We start from the raw sequence: 16,325 nt of genomic DNA, 5'->3' as shown, positions 1-16,325 counted from the left end.
GATTTTACCTTTTTATCACACTTACTCAAAAAGATTTTTTAAATAAATACAAACTATTTTACTTGAATCCATTTTCCAGTACAGCCATAACTTCATGATTACAACCTCTCAAATTGGTCTTCACCAATGTTTTCTACAATGAGTGAAAGTGACATGTACAATTTCTGGTTTCAGGTTTTCCAAGTTCTCACCTTGTCTTTTAGAAGTTCTTGCCTTCATTTATTAACCAATGTACCCAAAAATGCCTGTGAACTGTTAGAATCATTGACTAAAGCCACTGGCATCCAGTGTAGCAGCAAATCAATCAAAGGCAGACAGTCCCAACCATCTTTCCTTTACAACTGCTTATTCACATCAAAGCATCCACACACACACACACACACACACACACACACACACACACACACACACACACACGCACACACACACACACACATTCTTGTGCTTGTATATCCTCATGAAGCCATTTATGACCAACACAATTCTCGCACGAGCCCATACTGCACACCTCCACTTGCTCTGTGGTCCTCCACAAACGTGCATGCACAAACTCCAACACACATAACTGTCAGAACTTTTTTTTTAAGAGATGCGTATTTCCAGTCGTAAATATTTACATCCAAAGCTTTCTCTCTCTCACCCTCTATCTCTCACACACATTTATTTTTTTTTTCCTTTCTGCCCATATTTAAAACAATAAATATTTGCACTCACTAACATGCTAATCAAAGCACTGTTATTCCATTACTATGGTAATGACTCCTTATATTTACCTCAATGTTGATTTACTGAAGCAAAGGTAATGGTATTTGCCACCACACTGATTTATTTAAAGCAAGGTTTGGGGATTTATTGAGCGAGTGATTTTTAGGAGTGACGTTACTACAGATTTCTTCCTCATGCAGTTTTTTCTTACTTTCTCTCTCTTTCCTCTCCGTGCCTCTTATGGAATAAATACTGTTTTGTACTGGAAAGATATGATAAACATGATATTGTAATATTATGACTTTCACAGCACCAGCTGTTGGAATATTTGTGAAAAAGATCATTTATATGCTCAGTGTGGATTGTAATTCCATGTTCTCGTAGTATTTTGTCCAGGGCTCATTTATAAGTGTTGCATTTGCACAAACTGGGCCTGAAAGAGGCACCACGTCCCACGCAAAAGTTGTGATCTATAAAAACAAACTTGACGGGAGAATGTGCGTTCCTGTACAGAAACTCTGACCCATGCATATGAGCATTGTGGAGATGGGGGAAATTGACATTGCAGATGGCAAGGTGGTGAATTGACGCCAGATTGTGCGAGGCATCATTACACGTATAATGATGCCTCGCACACACTTCTCGTCATATCACATGTTACTTATGATCGACTTTATAATAAACATTCAGACCAGCAGTGTTATTTACTGTTGTTATAGTAAGCCATAATTATTCTATAAGCTCCTTCCGATTGTACAAAAGAAAAGCCAATTTAAAATTCAAATCAAATTTCGCTCAGTATTTCATCCCCACTGTCTCACCATGACATTCCCCTACCCCGGAGCGCAAAGGAGAGTGGACTGTCTGCTGCTGACTTGTGGTCAGCTGTGGAGGGCACTGCAGGTGTTGAAATGTTAGGATGATGCCAAGATGTGGCAGGTGGCAGAATTCAGGAAAGTGTGGTTTGCCTTTCACTGATATTAAGCGTAAATATACTCCTTTTCACCTCAACCACATTAGCGAAGCTAACTGGTGGAATTATCAGCAGGACATGATAGTGGACAGAAGCAGGGAAGAAACTACGCCCATTGATAACAACGTGTCCACAGTGAAGAGGGTGGACAGCTTCAAGTATCTTGGTTTCCACATCACTGAGAGCCTGACCTTGGCACTGCATATGATGCTGTGGTAAGAAAGGCAACGCAGAGACTGTTTCACCTCAGACGCCTGAGGAAATTCTGGGAATCCCCTCAAATTCTAAGGAATTTCTACCTCTTCACCGAGAGCATCCTGAAGGGGAACATCACAGCCAGGTACAGAAACTGCACCGAGCAGGACTACAAGGCCCTGCCAAGAGTCTTTTTTTTTTTAGGCTGAACAGGTACTGAATAGGCGCTGCTCTACCCTGCCTAAAGGATATTTATACCAGGCGCTGCAAGAATAAGGTCAGTAGAGTCATTAAAGATCCCAGCAACTCCGATAAAGGCCTTTTCTCTCTGTTGAGGTCGGGAAGAAGGCACTGGATACACCAGACCAGTACTGAGAGGCTCAGGAAGAGCTCCTACCCTTTGTGTGTAAAATTGCTGCAGTGAACACGACTGAGCTGTCAGGCACACAGAGTGCACTGGGGACACCGCGGTGGCTGCCACACATTCTGCCTTCTCCAGTCACCTCACCCAGCACATCTTCACCACTATGATCACTTTGACAAGGTGTGAAGCATCAGTCTGATCGCTGTAAACATGTAAATACTGTGGTGATGCTCAGTTGTTGCCATGATTCCCTATAACAGGGTGTCCACGGGGTCTTAAAAAGTATTTAAAGTTGATAAATCAAATGTCGGAAAATGAAGGCCCTTAAAAAGTATTAAAAAGTCCTAATCGTGATTTTATGAAGTATTAAATTTTCTTGGCATTCAAGCTTTGACAAAAAGTATCCATGAATGTATAATTTATTTTCCTCCTCGTGACTATTACAAACAACAATGTGTTAGTAGGCACACTCGGACTGCCACTCGGGGCCGTGCGCTCACCTGTGCGACATCACGCGACAGCGCACGTCCAGGCACCAAACAGGAGCAAAAGACAATAAAAAATCCTTCTCATCTTATCTGAGTTCTGTTGTATGTTTGTGCTCCATAGATGTAATTGCAAACTACAACTGTTTAGTAAGTTAAAGATGCGTTTCTGCTAACGACAGCTTGAAGTGGCGATGAGGTCTGAAAGTTTTTTTGGAAGGTCTTAAAAAAGTCTTAAAAAGGTATTGAAATTAACCTCAGGATTCCTGCATATACCCTGTGTAAACAACCATCGATCAGCACACCCATTTCTATGCATCATCATTCATGCAGTGATTTTCATTGACTATTTATGGTTGAATGTGGGCGTGTAGAGAGCGGGATATGAGGCTTATCCATGTACAGACAATTCAAGTTGATTTGGTATTTATAAGGAGATATTGTGTCCTGGAAGGGGTATGCATGGTTTTAAAAATCATAATAGTTTTTTGCGTATTAATATTTCCTCATTTGTACAAACGCAAACATTTAGTGTGGATTCTCTGCAGAGTTTTATAAATGAGGCCCCTGGTCAAGATTTGATTCATAATTTTGAATCTTGAATCTGTAGCTTTGTGATTAATTGTTGAGCCTGTTGTATAATGAGGATTCAAGTTGTGGCAAATTGTTCATCTCTGGCAGAGGAAGTAAAAAAGAAGAGTAAATGTAATTGTAATTTTCAGATTCTTAAAGACAAAGAGGTATTATTATCTAGGAGTTCACAGGAAAATAATACGGGAACTGAAAAAATACATTTAATTTCAAGAAGCAAAATTTTATTTCATATAATTTTTAAAGTTTGTTTTTCTTCCTGCCTTCCTGTCTTGTTAATTGTCTCTCAGCCCCTTTTATTTATTGTGTGATTCATGGAGTTGTCCTAATGCTGAGTTTCTGAACCACATACATAGAAGACAGATAGGAATACAGTTAATTCTGATATGTACCCAACATCTCAAACCCAAACACCATGTATCACTCAGCTTCTCTTAAGCACTGGAATCTGACAAACAATAAAAGGACAAAATACACCTGTACATACAGAATAGTACTTTAATTATTAGTCATAGTATTAGTAATTTGACAAAAATATCCTCTAAAGTTAAACTACGTGGGAATTGTCGATTATTCAATGTAAACAGTATCATCAGAGAGAGTGAAAGCCAATCCCAGACTCACTCTTGTTGTGGGATGAGCTCTGTCCACTTGGCATTTCGCCTCACTATATTTGCATTGTTTTTAGTTGCTTTCTCTTGGATTCTGCTTACAGTCTGGCACCTGATCACTACCTTTTTACAAAGCGCACTGTGCCCTGGAACACAGCAAAATAAGGAGAAAATACAGGCAGAGAGCGGGGTATTTGCAGATAAATATACCGCCACACACTTTTGTACATTGTTTTTTTAAATAAAATCCTGCACAGTATACCTTTAAATTAAGACATAATACTCTGCTCAGACTCATATTGTATATTTCTTCATGCTGATGTCCAAAGTATTCTTTTTTTTGTATCTTTAGATGCTGATTGATGTGATGGAAGCCCTCCAGTATATTTAAATACAATTGCAACCCCAACAGTGAAACCCCTACACACAGAGGCTGATTACAGTGAATCCCCACCAAGCACACTGCTTACCCTGAGGGGGAGGCACTAATTAAAAAGCAAAAAGACCAAATTTGATTGAACCTGAAGGGACGAATCATTTAGTTATAACTGGTCAGGCTGAGTTGTCGCTTGTATCTCCAGCTACCCTGCTGCCTTGAATAAAAAACAGAATCATGTTGTCAGTCTAATGACAGTGAGCCCAGTCGATACTCACCCAGTGAGGGACAATTGTGTGTCTATATTATACAGGACATGTTTTTCTTCACTTGTTGGTCTGCAGCTGCTGATGGTTGGCTGCTGTTGTGTTTGTGTGTCTGTCTCAGTATCTTTCTATCAACAACTCTATGTCAATATGTATTTCTCCTTGTCTGTCTCACATTCTGCAGCCACGACAGCAACGACGTGCAATGACCCAGGCATCCCTGTCAATGGTTCTCGGTATGGGGACAGTAAGGAGCCTGGTGACAGCATGACTTTCCAGTGTGATCCAGGCTACCAGCTACAAGGCCAGGACACCATCACATGTGTGCGGATGGATAACAGATTCTACTGGCAGCCTGACCCTCCAACGTGTGTAGGTGGGTGTACATTACTGTGTGGATCAGGGGCTGCCAAACGGAGATTAAATTAAATGAAATTTAAATTTGATGCTGTGGTCAGATGTTAACGAGTTAGAGACTTCAATGTCATACTACGCGCTAAAAAAATGAAGACTGAATATGAACTAGATATTAAGATTTAAGATACTGTCTATCAGACGCCCCCACTGTTTGCTTTAATGAATACATACAGTAATGGAAAACTAAGCACAAAACCCCTGGAAGTGGCATGATACAGAGTTGTATTTTAAGTCTGAAATGTAGAGAGTAAACAACAAACATGACAGTTCAGGTCCCTTAGGTGCCCCTGTGTTGTTCTGCTACATCTTACATACTTCTCTGGAGGCAAATCAACTGAAGCCTGCTGGTGAGGTGATCTATAATCCCAAATGATGCTGGAGCATCAGATGGTTTTCCTTACTGGAGGCATGCTCTTAAAGATCAAGGAGAAGTTGAACAGGTACTGGAGAAAACGGTGGTTAGGATGATTATTGAGCAATGTGGTATATGTGGAAAGGAAAATTAAACATGGATTACCAAAACATCCTAAACTTAAGACTGGGACGATGAGACGTGCACAGGAGAGCGTGGAAAAAAAGTGATGTCAGATCTTTAGCATGACAGAATGTTGCAGGTAGCTGTAACAGAGTACCTGTATCAAAACTGTCGGAGAGAACCGCAGCTTGTTTGCTCTTTCTCTCTATTATCACCACCATCGAGCCCACCTGCTGCTTATAGCCCAGTGAGCTTCCACATCCCACTCCACACCTCATTCACACAATTCTGCTGCAGTTTGTTTTTCACTCTCCCACTTTCAGGTGTGCTTTCCTTCCTTTATTTTCCTCCTCAGCTCCCTCTGACACACTTGACTCTCTCACTAAAGGAGGGAGGTGACTTCTAGCCGTGTCTTTTTGAGAAAACACAGAATAGAGGAGTCGGTGCAGAGAAAAAAGATATGATCTCTAATGCAGCAAGAGCCCCTCAGTGTTTTCACCATGCAACCTACAAATCCTGGTATGTTAGTGCAAAACAAGCCTTTAGCAAGTCCACAGCTCTCTCTGCCCATGCTGTTCAGCTGGCTGCTGCTGAACTACGAGCCTTTATTGGGGAGTTCTTTTTCCTCATTAACTGCTGCATCCAGTTCAATTCTGTCCTGCACATGAAAATATCATGTCGACTTAGTCAGAGTAGATAGAAGAGGAAAATCATCAGAGATTACCATAAAGGTCCTGGACTGCTGGATTTTTAATTATGCAGCGACCAGAGTGAGGTACGACTTCAGACACAGCTGAAGGTGGGATGTAAACAATGTGAGCAAGGCAGAAAAGATTCCTGCAGCAAGTAGCACGGTGCTCATCCTCCGTGCGACTACAGACATTTGCCTTACTGTTAGATGCCACAGCCTCCCTTTATGTAACGTTCCTCTTCTCTTTATTAGCCAGCACTATTGGGAAGTCCTCCAGCACAGTCACAGTGACTAGTAATTTGCCTTGTAACCATGCCTGTGAAGCACATGATGCTTTGTTCCTGATATTGCCTCTGACTCTTTGCCAGTGACCTCAAATTTTGCACGACTGTAGATAAAATGCGGGGCTTAAACCATCTCCGCTTTCTCTTAGCTAAGCCTGCGTGCGCCTCCCTCTCCTGCACTTTCACCTCAGGCGGTGAATCCCTTGGTATTCAAAAGCTCCTAAGATTAAACCAACATTATACGCAACAGTCTAGTGCGTAAGTGTGTGTCTGCCTGTGAGTGATTTGCAACTGTTAATGCCTTTGTTTACCTCTATTTCGCTGTTGATAATCCGTTCACACCCACCTGCCACCCCCAAGACACCTCTCCATGTTTCAAATTCTTCCTTCACATCACCAAATTGCTGCTTGAATGCATCTATCTGTCTCTCTTGCCAATATCTCTTTCCTGCTCTCTGGCTTGTTGTGGGATAACAGGACCGCTAGGGGTGATTCTCTCTGCTAACTACCCCCAGCGTTACACTCTGTCTAAATCTCACAGTCTCTCTCTATTTCTCCTTTGCTCTTTCACCCTCTCCAGCTACCTGTGGAGGTAATATCAAAGGTCCTCCGGGGGTAATTCTGTCTCTCCTAACCAACCCCTGCCATACTCCCCATCACTAACTAACTCTCTTCCATTCTGCCTACCTGTGGGGGTCATATGAGTGGTCAATCAGGGGTGATTCTCTTTCCAAATTACCCCAAGCCCAATGCTGTGTAATCATCTTTCTCTGTCTCTGTCTCTGTCTCTCTCTCACTCCTGTTCTGTCTCCAGCCACATGTGGAGGAAACGTCAGCGGTCCCTCCGGTGTTATTCTGTCTCCTAACTACCCCCAGCCTTACCCCCCTGGGAAAGAGTGTGATTGGAGAATCAGAGTCAACCCTGATTTTGTCATAGCTCTCATCTTCAAAAGGTAAGCCATCTAAATTTTAAACATGGCTCTCTATCTAAATGCACACTATCACTTGCATATCCCCTTCTCAGGTATTCTCAAGCTTTAAAACAGGGGGGGAGCTTATCTGTGCTTGTACAAACACTGATGCCTCTCAGCTGTTATTTCTGATTGAATAGATTTAAGATATGTTTTCCACTTTAAAATGATCCAAATAAAAATGCACATTTTTCAGCAACGATTTTGTAGTTTCGAGTTTCCTGTGGGAGATCAGACTTCCCTGTTGTATTTGCTGTTTAAGAAGCTGACCATGATATTTTGGTAGAGGACTTAGTTGCAACATGAAACAGAAATCAAAATAAACTAGTAGTTTTATGACAAACCAGTGTTAATTAAAAAAATTCACTTAAGCCAGAAAATATATATTGCTACCATAATAAAAGCAAGCTACTGTATGCTGTAAGAAACAATAACAATTGATTTTCTTTCTGAGAAAATACACAGTTACTGATGCATGCCTTGTGTCACTTAGTGGTACAGTACAGCTGATCAATATTTAGCGTAGAAACATTTTGAGACAACAGGCCCCTGGGCTCGGACAGGTAAGAGCCCCCATAATTTCACCTGTGCCTCAGCAGGATTTACAGAGCACATACACACAACTAACATCAACTGCATATTAACTAAGACATAATATTCACCTGCATCTCAACAAGATTTACAGCACAAGAACACTCAAAGCCAACAGCTCAGCCCCTCTTAAATCCTACAGATAAACTGAGGGGATACACATTAACTTAAAAAGTATCAAAATGGTGTCTTTTGTGTGAGATCTTCAGTGTGAATGCTTAGGCTATTTCTTCAGTTTTTCAATAGGACTTTAGGTGCTCTGTTATCTCCTTTTTCCAGCAAAATTAACGTGTCTATGCAGCTCTCTTAAACGCAGAAAAGCAAGCTAACACAGGTTTGTATACAGTAGAAAGCATCATGGAGGTCGCTCTTTTAATCTTGGTGCCGCCAAATTTGCAACAATGTTTAAGTGCAGCTTGGACAGAGACAGACAAAATTATGTGGCAGCGCATCATTGTATTGTGCCAGAAAAGGGGCCAAAATTATTGTAACCACTAGGTATTGTATTTCCATCATTGGCGATCAGAGCTGGAGTTGATAAATACCAGTGACTCCTGCAGAGTCAACAGTGAATGGATGCCGACTATAACCTTTGCCATTAAACACAAAAGCCAGATGTTAGTGGTTGTTAATGGGGTTTTTTGTCCAGTGGGAAAGTGGCTTTATTGACATGTATGACTAAGCTCTTTCACTATGCAACAAGGAATAGCAAGTCAATAACAGCCACTTCACACGGAGGCTCTGGCTTAGGGGCCCCCTGAGCCCTTGGGTCACTGGGCCTCGGCTTGGTAGGCCGGTTCAGTAATCCAGACTGAATCCAGAGAGCAAGTATTACTAACAGATCATAAATATAATTACATCACAATAAGAAACATAGGTGTGCTTTTCCTTAATTTAAAGGCATTGTGGCTGCAACAAACACGTCAGGGCAGGGCAATGGTCTCACTGATCATATTAATCTTTAATTAGTTTATCCAAATACCTGAGAAACATTAAAAATTACAAATCTACAGATTTAGAGGATGGACAGGGTCCCTAAAGCATTTTATGAAACATGTTTTTCTTCTGGCTTAAATTTAAAAATGTATCACCCTCCGTGGACTGTTTTATGAGTTTAGTTTGAGTTTATTTTTTAGGAGTAGACTCTTCATGACTCACTGTGGCCCACACAGGGTAAAAAAAGATCTGTGCTGTATAGTCAGGGATCAGGCCCAATTTAGTCTGATGTTAATTAACACACAGTAAAGGATCATTAAGGAAACTAATAAACCCATTTGTGTGGGGAAAACCCCAATCGTCTAAAAAATACAGTAAAATCCACTTCTAACATAGATAAGGTGGCTAAATGGGTAGTTTGTGGTGAGATGATCTTATCTTTTAAAGCTTCAGGAAGTTGAAATTAGATTTGTTCTTAACGGTCTTGGTCTTTAGCTGCCTAAATCTCTCAATCAGCCATTTTTGGTAATCAGTGCGAACTTATTGTTAAGGTCGTACGCATCCTTGAAGTCACACAGTAAATTAATTCGAGATTCAGGAACTTTTTGAACACTACATGTTGGCACACAGAAAGCAGAATTCATGTGAAAATGAAAGGGATTTCTGACCATCTCTGTGTTTTGTTTTTTGATAACAGGCCAGTGTTTATTTACATTTCGAGTCCTGATCGTGCCTCAGTTGTGAATATTTTACAAGTCACAGTGGTTAGGGGCTTATGACTAAGGCAAAAGTGAAGACTGGAGTTTCACATGTAGCAATGAAGATAAAAGCAAAGCTGACTTTCTCCAGATTGCCAAAGGAAAAAAAATGACCCAATTTTGGCTCCATGTTTTTCAGCCGCAGAGATAATTCCTTTCAGTTGTAACAGTGAGACAGTTTTTATTTTACTTTTAATGAAGTTGTATTGATATTGGTTGTTTTGTGAATGCTGTGTGCCTTTTCTCTTACATTATTTATCTTATTTCACCCTAGTAATTGTGTTTTATAAACCTAGACTGGAGAACACTTCTATTGACCCAATTACTATGACTCAGTCCTCTGATCAGTTTTGAATCAAATCAGAGTACAATTCTTGTTTCTCCAATGAAGTCAGAACTCATTTTGTGGTATCATATAACGGTCATTTGAGCATCCACATCCAACTGACCTTTGTTTTATAGTAGCACTAAAAGGTATCAGCCAGAAAGGTGTTATTTTCTTTGTTAAATATCCCAAAGTGATATCATGTTCAGCAAATGTACTGTCTACAGATTACTTACAGTCAGTGGAAAAAAAGCATTTGCATTCTTCTCATAATGAGAGTCCTGACTACTTTGTGGCACTAATGCTGTACATTTCAAGATGTATAATTCATAACTAAACAAGCTAGAATGTAATTTCTCAAGTTCGCATGATTGCTCTTAATAACTCTTCTCCGGTCATGAAAGGTTATGATGTTGTCCCATTTATGCTTTGTGAGATCTTTATGTTTTTTTTATGAAATTGAGTAGCTTTAGCATTCAGACCCAGAATGTATCACTAATGCAAAAGGTATTAGCACGGATCATTTTAATGCTTTGTCAGTGCAAAAAGGGCTTATGTGCAGTTAAGCCCATTCTGCACCAGATATAAACACAGGGCTTAAACTTGGGCATTCTTCACACTAAGTTATAATCATAACTTTGGTAATGATTATATAAGGTTGTTTTTTTAAGTTCAACAAGTCCTTTGTAATGATAATACGTTATGACACGTCTCTCGCCCAAAGTTAATGATTAACTTTTTGTGTCTTAAGATAAAGGGGAAAGTTTGAAAAAGTAAGGGATTTGTGACAGAAGAATCCTTTAAATTGGCAGACCAACCAGGCATTTCAGGATTTCGATAACATAACTTTTTTATCTAAATCTATATCAAAATCTCTTTCTGGTCTATGAGGTATCCTTTTTGCATTTTACACCTCTCCCCTAAATAAGTTGTTTGTATCCTAAAGGCCTAACAAACATGTGACATGCATGTCCCAGCATTTTGGAAAGCTGTTGTTTTAAATCATCTCAGCAGAAGTGTGTATTACATCATGTCAGTGCTTGTAGCATGAATGCATATCCTTTCCTACATATTGATAAAACACAACATACAAACAAAACAGGGACTCTAGTTGTTACTCTGTAGCACCCCTGGTGCTCAAAAACTCCACGGGGTACCTTTATACTGGTTATCAATACTGCTACACTTCAGCATACACAGCACAGCTTCTCGTTCTGTCTTCTTCTCTGTCTGTCTTTGCTCTGACACACAAACACACAAATACGCACGCATGTGTGTGTGTACACGCCATGATACAAATTTGTCTTGTGTGACAGGAGGGAGACAGGGCTAACACAGCCACTGTCAGAGCAAACACTGAGACTTAGCGTGTGTGTGTGTGCGTGTGTGTGTGTTCTCTCATACTTTTACCCCCATGAGGATCAGATGTCTTCACGTATGTACAGAGAGATGAGGAGAAGCTGTCAGAGTGAAACCAGCAAAACTTCGACATAGACACTTGTGTCAGGCGCTACTGTAGGCTGAGGCTGCAGTTTAAAAAATTAAGGGCACATATTTGTGCTAGGTTTACACACAAACACACATACACACACATACTGAGGATGTAAATCAAAACAGATCATGACATGCCCTTTCACGATGAGACAACAGGATGATTAACTTAATATTCAGATGATGCAGCGTGAGTGCTTTTGCAGCAGCACGCACATTTTTATTTTTATTTTTTTTTGAATATCAATGAAATTAATGTGTTTTTAACTGTATATTGCTCTCTCAGTTCAAGAGAAAAACAACAAGCATTTGGTTATTAATGCACTAAACACCCAGAAAACATGTCAAAAACAGTAAGATTAGCAGACGATTAGAGGCGAGATAGCACAAACTAATTGGCAGTCATTAAATGAAGCAGGTATTTGAATTTACCACACATCACCTCATTAATTGTTTGGAGAATTTAAACAAGAACACAAACAAACCACGTCAATCTTACTAAATTCTTTAACACAAGTTTCTCTGTTTTGTTTTGTCTTTTTTTTTACCCCCAGTTTCAACATGGAGCCAAGTTACGACTTCCTGCACATCTACGAGGGCGAAGACTCGAATGGGCCGTTACTAGCAAGTCTCCAAGGCAACCAGGCCCCAGAGCGAATAGAGAGCAGCGGTAACAGTCTCTTCCTGGCATTCAGATCTGATGCCTCACTGGGCATGTCTGGGTTTGCCATCGAATATAGAGGTAATTAAACCCCAAAACTTTGCCTTAATGTAAAATCCTCGTTCAATTTCCTGCAAGGTCACTTTCAAGATCTGAAATTCTGCTTTGATAATGCTGTAATGCGGTCGAATCTGCAGACTATTGATTGGTTTTGGTGATACAAATAGTATCAATAAAAGTAGTTGTAGTATTGATAGTAGTGGTAGCAGTACAGTAACATTATTATTATTATTATTATTATTATTAGAAGTAGTAGTTTAGTTGCACGGGGAGTAGCAGGAGGGTATCTGCATTACTAATAGTAGTAGCACAATATTTGTAGTGATAGTATTTGGTGGTGAAAGTATTTGTAGTAACGTAGCAGCAGTCATAAATCAAGTGACAGTGAATTGGCAGTCTCAACACAGCACTGCACTGTGGGCCTAATTAAGTTCAAAGCCCAAAATATAAACCAGGAACTAGCAAATAGCTGTTATTATTATCCATTATGAATTGGAGGAAAAAAATCAATGCCGTATTACATCTTTTCTTTTGATATTGTGTGGGCAAGATTTGCTAAAGCTTTTGCGGTTGTTTTTAGGCGCAGATGGGAAGCATTGTTTCCCAAATACACATGCTGTGTTCATCAAACACACACATCTGGCTGGAGTCACACTTTGCAAGTCATTTTAGTGAGTTTTTGCGATTAATTAATGGCTTGAATATAACAAAAAAAAAAGATTATTAGAAACAAAAGTGAAGCACTGTGGCTGTTGTTAATGAGCACAATATCTGATTACTGTAAGACTAATTAATAGTGGAGGAGGACTGTGCCTGTGAGCGATCCTTCACATACACAGTGTGTCTTACACCCTCTATTGAAATTAGCATGTATGCGTGGGTTTTTCAAATGTGGGAAAACGCGCTAAAAATAGGCGATAGACTTCTTTCCCATTACCAGTAGACCAGAGCCAAGTATACTGCAGAGCCGAGTATGCTTTTAATTTTTTTACAAGTGTCATGTTTGTTGCCGGAGAGCAGGTTAGTAAACAGTGGAAAGCAGCATGGAGGCCAAATAAAGTGTTTTGGTGGTTACTTCTGTTTTTATATCTTTACTTACTAATTTGAAACGATGTCTGAGCATTGCTCGGGCAGGGACAGATGGAATTTATGGCGGCGCGTTATGACAGAGAGAGGGGGACAGGCAGTGCAAAGGGTCAAAAATTAGCGTATCCACCTGGTTGTCATGTTTCCATCACTGCTGATCGGAGCCAATTGGAGCTGGAGCAGATAAATACCCATACCTACTGCAGAGTCTTTTTTTCCTGGGAGTGATTGCTGACTGTAACCTTTTCCACGAAAGACAAAAGGCAAATGTTAGCGGGTGTTAGTGGGGTTTTTTTGTCCAGTGGGAAAAGGGCTTTAGAGAGCAGTTCCAGTTCCAGTTCCAGTTCAGGGGCTGGCTGCACATTAACACAGCCGCAAAGTCAAACAAAACTGCAGCACACATTTGCCCAACGCCATTTTCTTAGTAAATCAGGTCCTGTATTTGATAAACACTTGGAATTGGTATTCTGTGCACTAAAATAAGAAAGTCATTGTCACAGCGTTTATGAGGTGTAATGATTAAACTGTTGATACAGGAGCATTGTGCAGACTGGATATTTTAAGCTGCCTACTCTATTAATTTCACCCTTGCTGTACATCAGAAGTGTCTTTCAGTTGAAAGGGCACGCTGTTCCGTGTCAGCCCATGAGTTGTTTACTTTCACAGATTGTGACTCATCCTGGTTTTACAGATGTTGCTTGACTGGGGGGTGATTTAGCAGCTATAGTCAATGTGGAGCTGATGATTAGTTGTTTGACTGACTAGAGACTAGATCTGCTCTGGCAAGTTTTATAAAGTATTTTTTCTGTTGTTTCTCTCACTCCATTTATCTCTAATTAAAAAATGATTATCTCCTTCTCTGTTGTCTGTCTCCTCACGCTACCTCACACCTCTGTTCTTTTGTCATTAATTCACTACATTTCATCTGCCATCTCTCTAATTAAAATACAACCTTAATCATCTCCCCGTTTCACTTCCATCTTGCCCTCCACCTCTCTCTCTATCCCTCTCTGTCTGTCGGTTTCCCTCTGTTAGGCCCAATATCACATTCTTATTGGGCAATCACAGTAAGGCAAACAAGCTGGCCCAACACCAAGTTAAAAAGAGCCAAGACAGTTTTTGACCATGGTTGATTCCTCATCTTTTATTCCTTTGTTCCTGTTTTCTTCTTTCTCTTGACTCCGCTTTCATCCCTGTGTGTTCCTTCCTTTCCAGTGGGGGTGAATATATTAGAAGTTTACAGAGGGTATTCAGTGTAACCTGTATTAAGGGTCAATAAATAGCATCCTGTCAACTAAATTTGGCCCAAAATTACTGCCAATAGTTTTGACACGTAATGAAATCTGAAGTGTGCCTTTATTGGGCTGCATAAATGATTTAGGCATATTTTAGACACTTACAGCAATAACTGTGAGCTATTGATTATTAATTTAAAATGTAATGAAAATGACGTGAATTTGTTGTCAATACCACCATGTGGAGAGAAAATTGTTACCTTTTCCTGCAGCCCATGGGAGACTGTGGTGTAGCGCCCTGTGCTGATATTAGCTTCAATAAACTAACCAGAGGAATAAATAACGAAAAATAAAAACATTTATATTTTAGTAATATTCCATATTAGTTGGGCTTTGTCTTTGTTCAGTCACAAACTTTTTCCATTCTTCACAGAAAAACCAAGAGAGGCCTGTTTTGACCCTGGTAACATCATGAATGCCAGTCGGACAGGATATGACTATAAACTGGGATCTCAGGTCTCCTACAACTGTCACCATGGCTACACAACAGTGGGCGGGGATACCATCACCTGTGTCATGGGGAATGATGGGAAGCCGGTGTGGGACAAGGCGCTGCCGTCATGTAAAGGTAGGAGAGACATGTCAAGAGCTGCATCTGTACAAACACCATGATGATGGTGAGCTCATGTGGGGCAGAACCTGCACCTGCACATCCACACTCAGTGAACAGTTTATTAGGTACACCTGTACAAAACTGTTCTGCCATAAAGACTACTTATCTGATGCCTATAATGTTCGGTTTTTGCTACGATACGACACTTACTGGTCCAAGACCTACAATTCTGTGTGTGTCCAAGTATGTGTGTGCGTGTGTGTGCGTGTGTGCGTGTGTGTGTGTGTGTGTGTGTGTGAGTGTGTGTGTTTGTGTGAACATTGGAGACAGAGAGTCTGTCAGGGATTGGAAGACTGAACTGTCTAATTGATTGACAGCTCAGAGAGCCAAGGAAGTGACACCTGCCAAACTGCCATTCAGAGAGTATATGTGACAGTGTGTGTGTGTGTGTGTGTGTGTGTGTGTGTAGGTGCGTGCATGGGTGATCTCTAAAGTGACAGAGACCTGGCCTGGTGCCATCTGGGTAAAAAATTCAAATAAGCCACGGAGCAAGGTGGCAAGACAAGGAAGGAATTTTAAAATGAGGACAAAAGACACACACATACACTCACACACACACACACACACACACACCCACACACACACACACACACACACAATACACACTTACTTATACCTCTTAACACTTTGAAAAAGGCTCCTGCGAAAGCTCTGTTTAATAATGTGTGAGAGACAGGGAAGAGGGGGGTTGGGAGAGAATAGGGATGAGATAATTACACTCCGCTAGCTATATGAGAACAGCAACAAATAACGAACAACAAGAAAAAAGCTCATTCATCTAGTTTATTTCAAGGCAAAACTGCCATTGAGATCAACTTTAGATGTTACTTAACCAACGTCAAATCTGGAAATTTCTCTTTCGCACTTTTTTGGTCAGCCGAAGTTTTGTATAAGAAGATGCAACTATGAGTTTTTCAGGAGCAGAATTTGAAAGGAAATGTGATTCATATCAAAGAAAATAATGTTGCTCTTAATTTTTTATGCATTTTGAGAGCATTAAAACAATTTTTTTTAAAGGGCCAGTGTGTAATATTTGGCATGGTTTATTGTCAATCTGAATCTGAATCTGAATATTCTACCCATTAATATGTTTATACAAGTGTAT

General features: G+C 40.3%; 1 protein-coding gene across 1 annotated transcript in view; it reads left to right on the top strand.

Moving 5' to 3' along the window:
- LOC126393459 (CUB and sushi domain-containing protein 1-like) overlaps window positions 1-16,325 on the top strand; it is a 316,678-nt gene that overhangs the window by 181,445 nt on the left and 118,908 nt on the right. The window contains exons 27-30 of the mRNA XM_050049648.1: window positions 4,751-4,942; window positions 7,248-7,386; window positions 12,060-12,247; window positions 14,981-15,175. Of these exons, the coding sequence (XP_049905605.1) occupies window positions 4,751-4,942; window positions 7,248-7,386; window positions 12,060-12,247; window positions 14,981-15,175 (714 nt within the window). The remainder of the gene's footprint in view (window positions 1-4,750; window positions 4,943-7,247; window positions 7,387-12,059; window positions 12,248-14,980; window positions 15,176-16,325) is intronic.

Source organism: Epinephelus moara, chromosome 1 (genome assembly GCF_006386435.1).
Source record: "Epinephelus moara isolate mb chromosome 1, YSFRI_EMoa_1.0, whole genome shotgun sequence".
Taxonomy (NCBI): Eukaryota; Metazoa; Chordata; class Actinopteri; order Perciformes; family Serranidae; genus Epinephelus; species Epinephelus moara.
The sequence above is the reverse complement of the archived record's forward strand: the minus strand, read 5'-3'. Positions and strand labels throughout refer to the sequence as shown.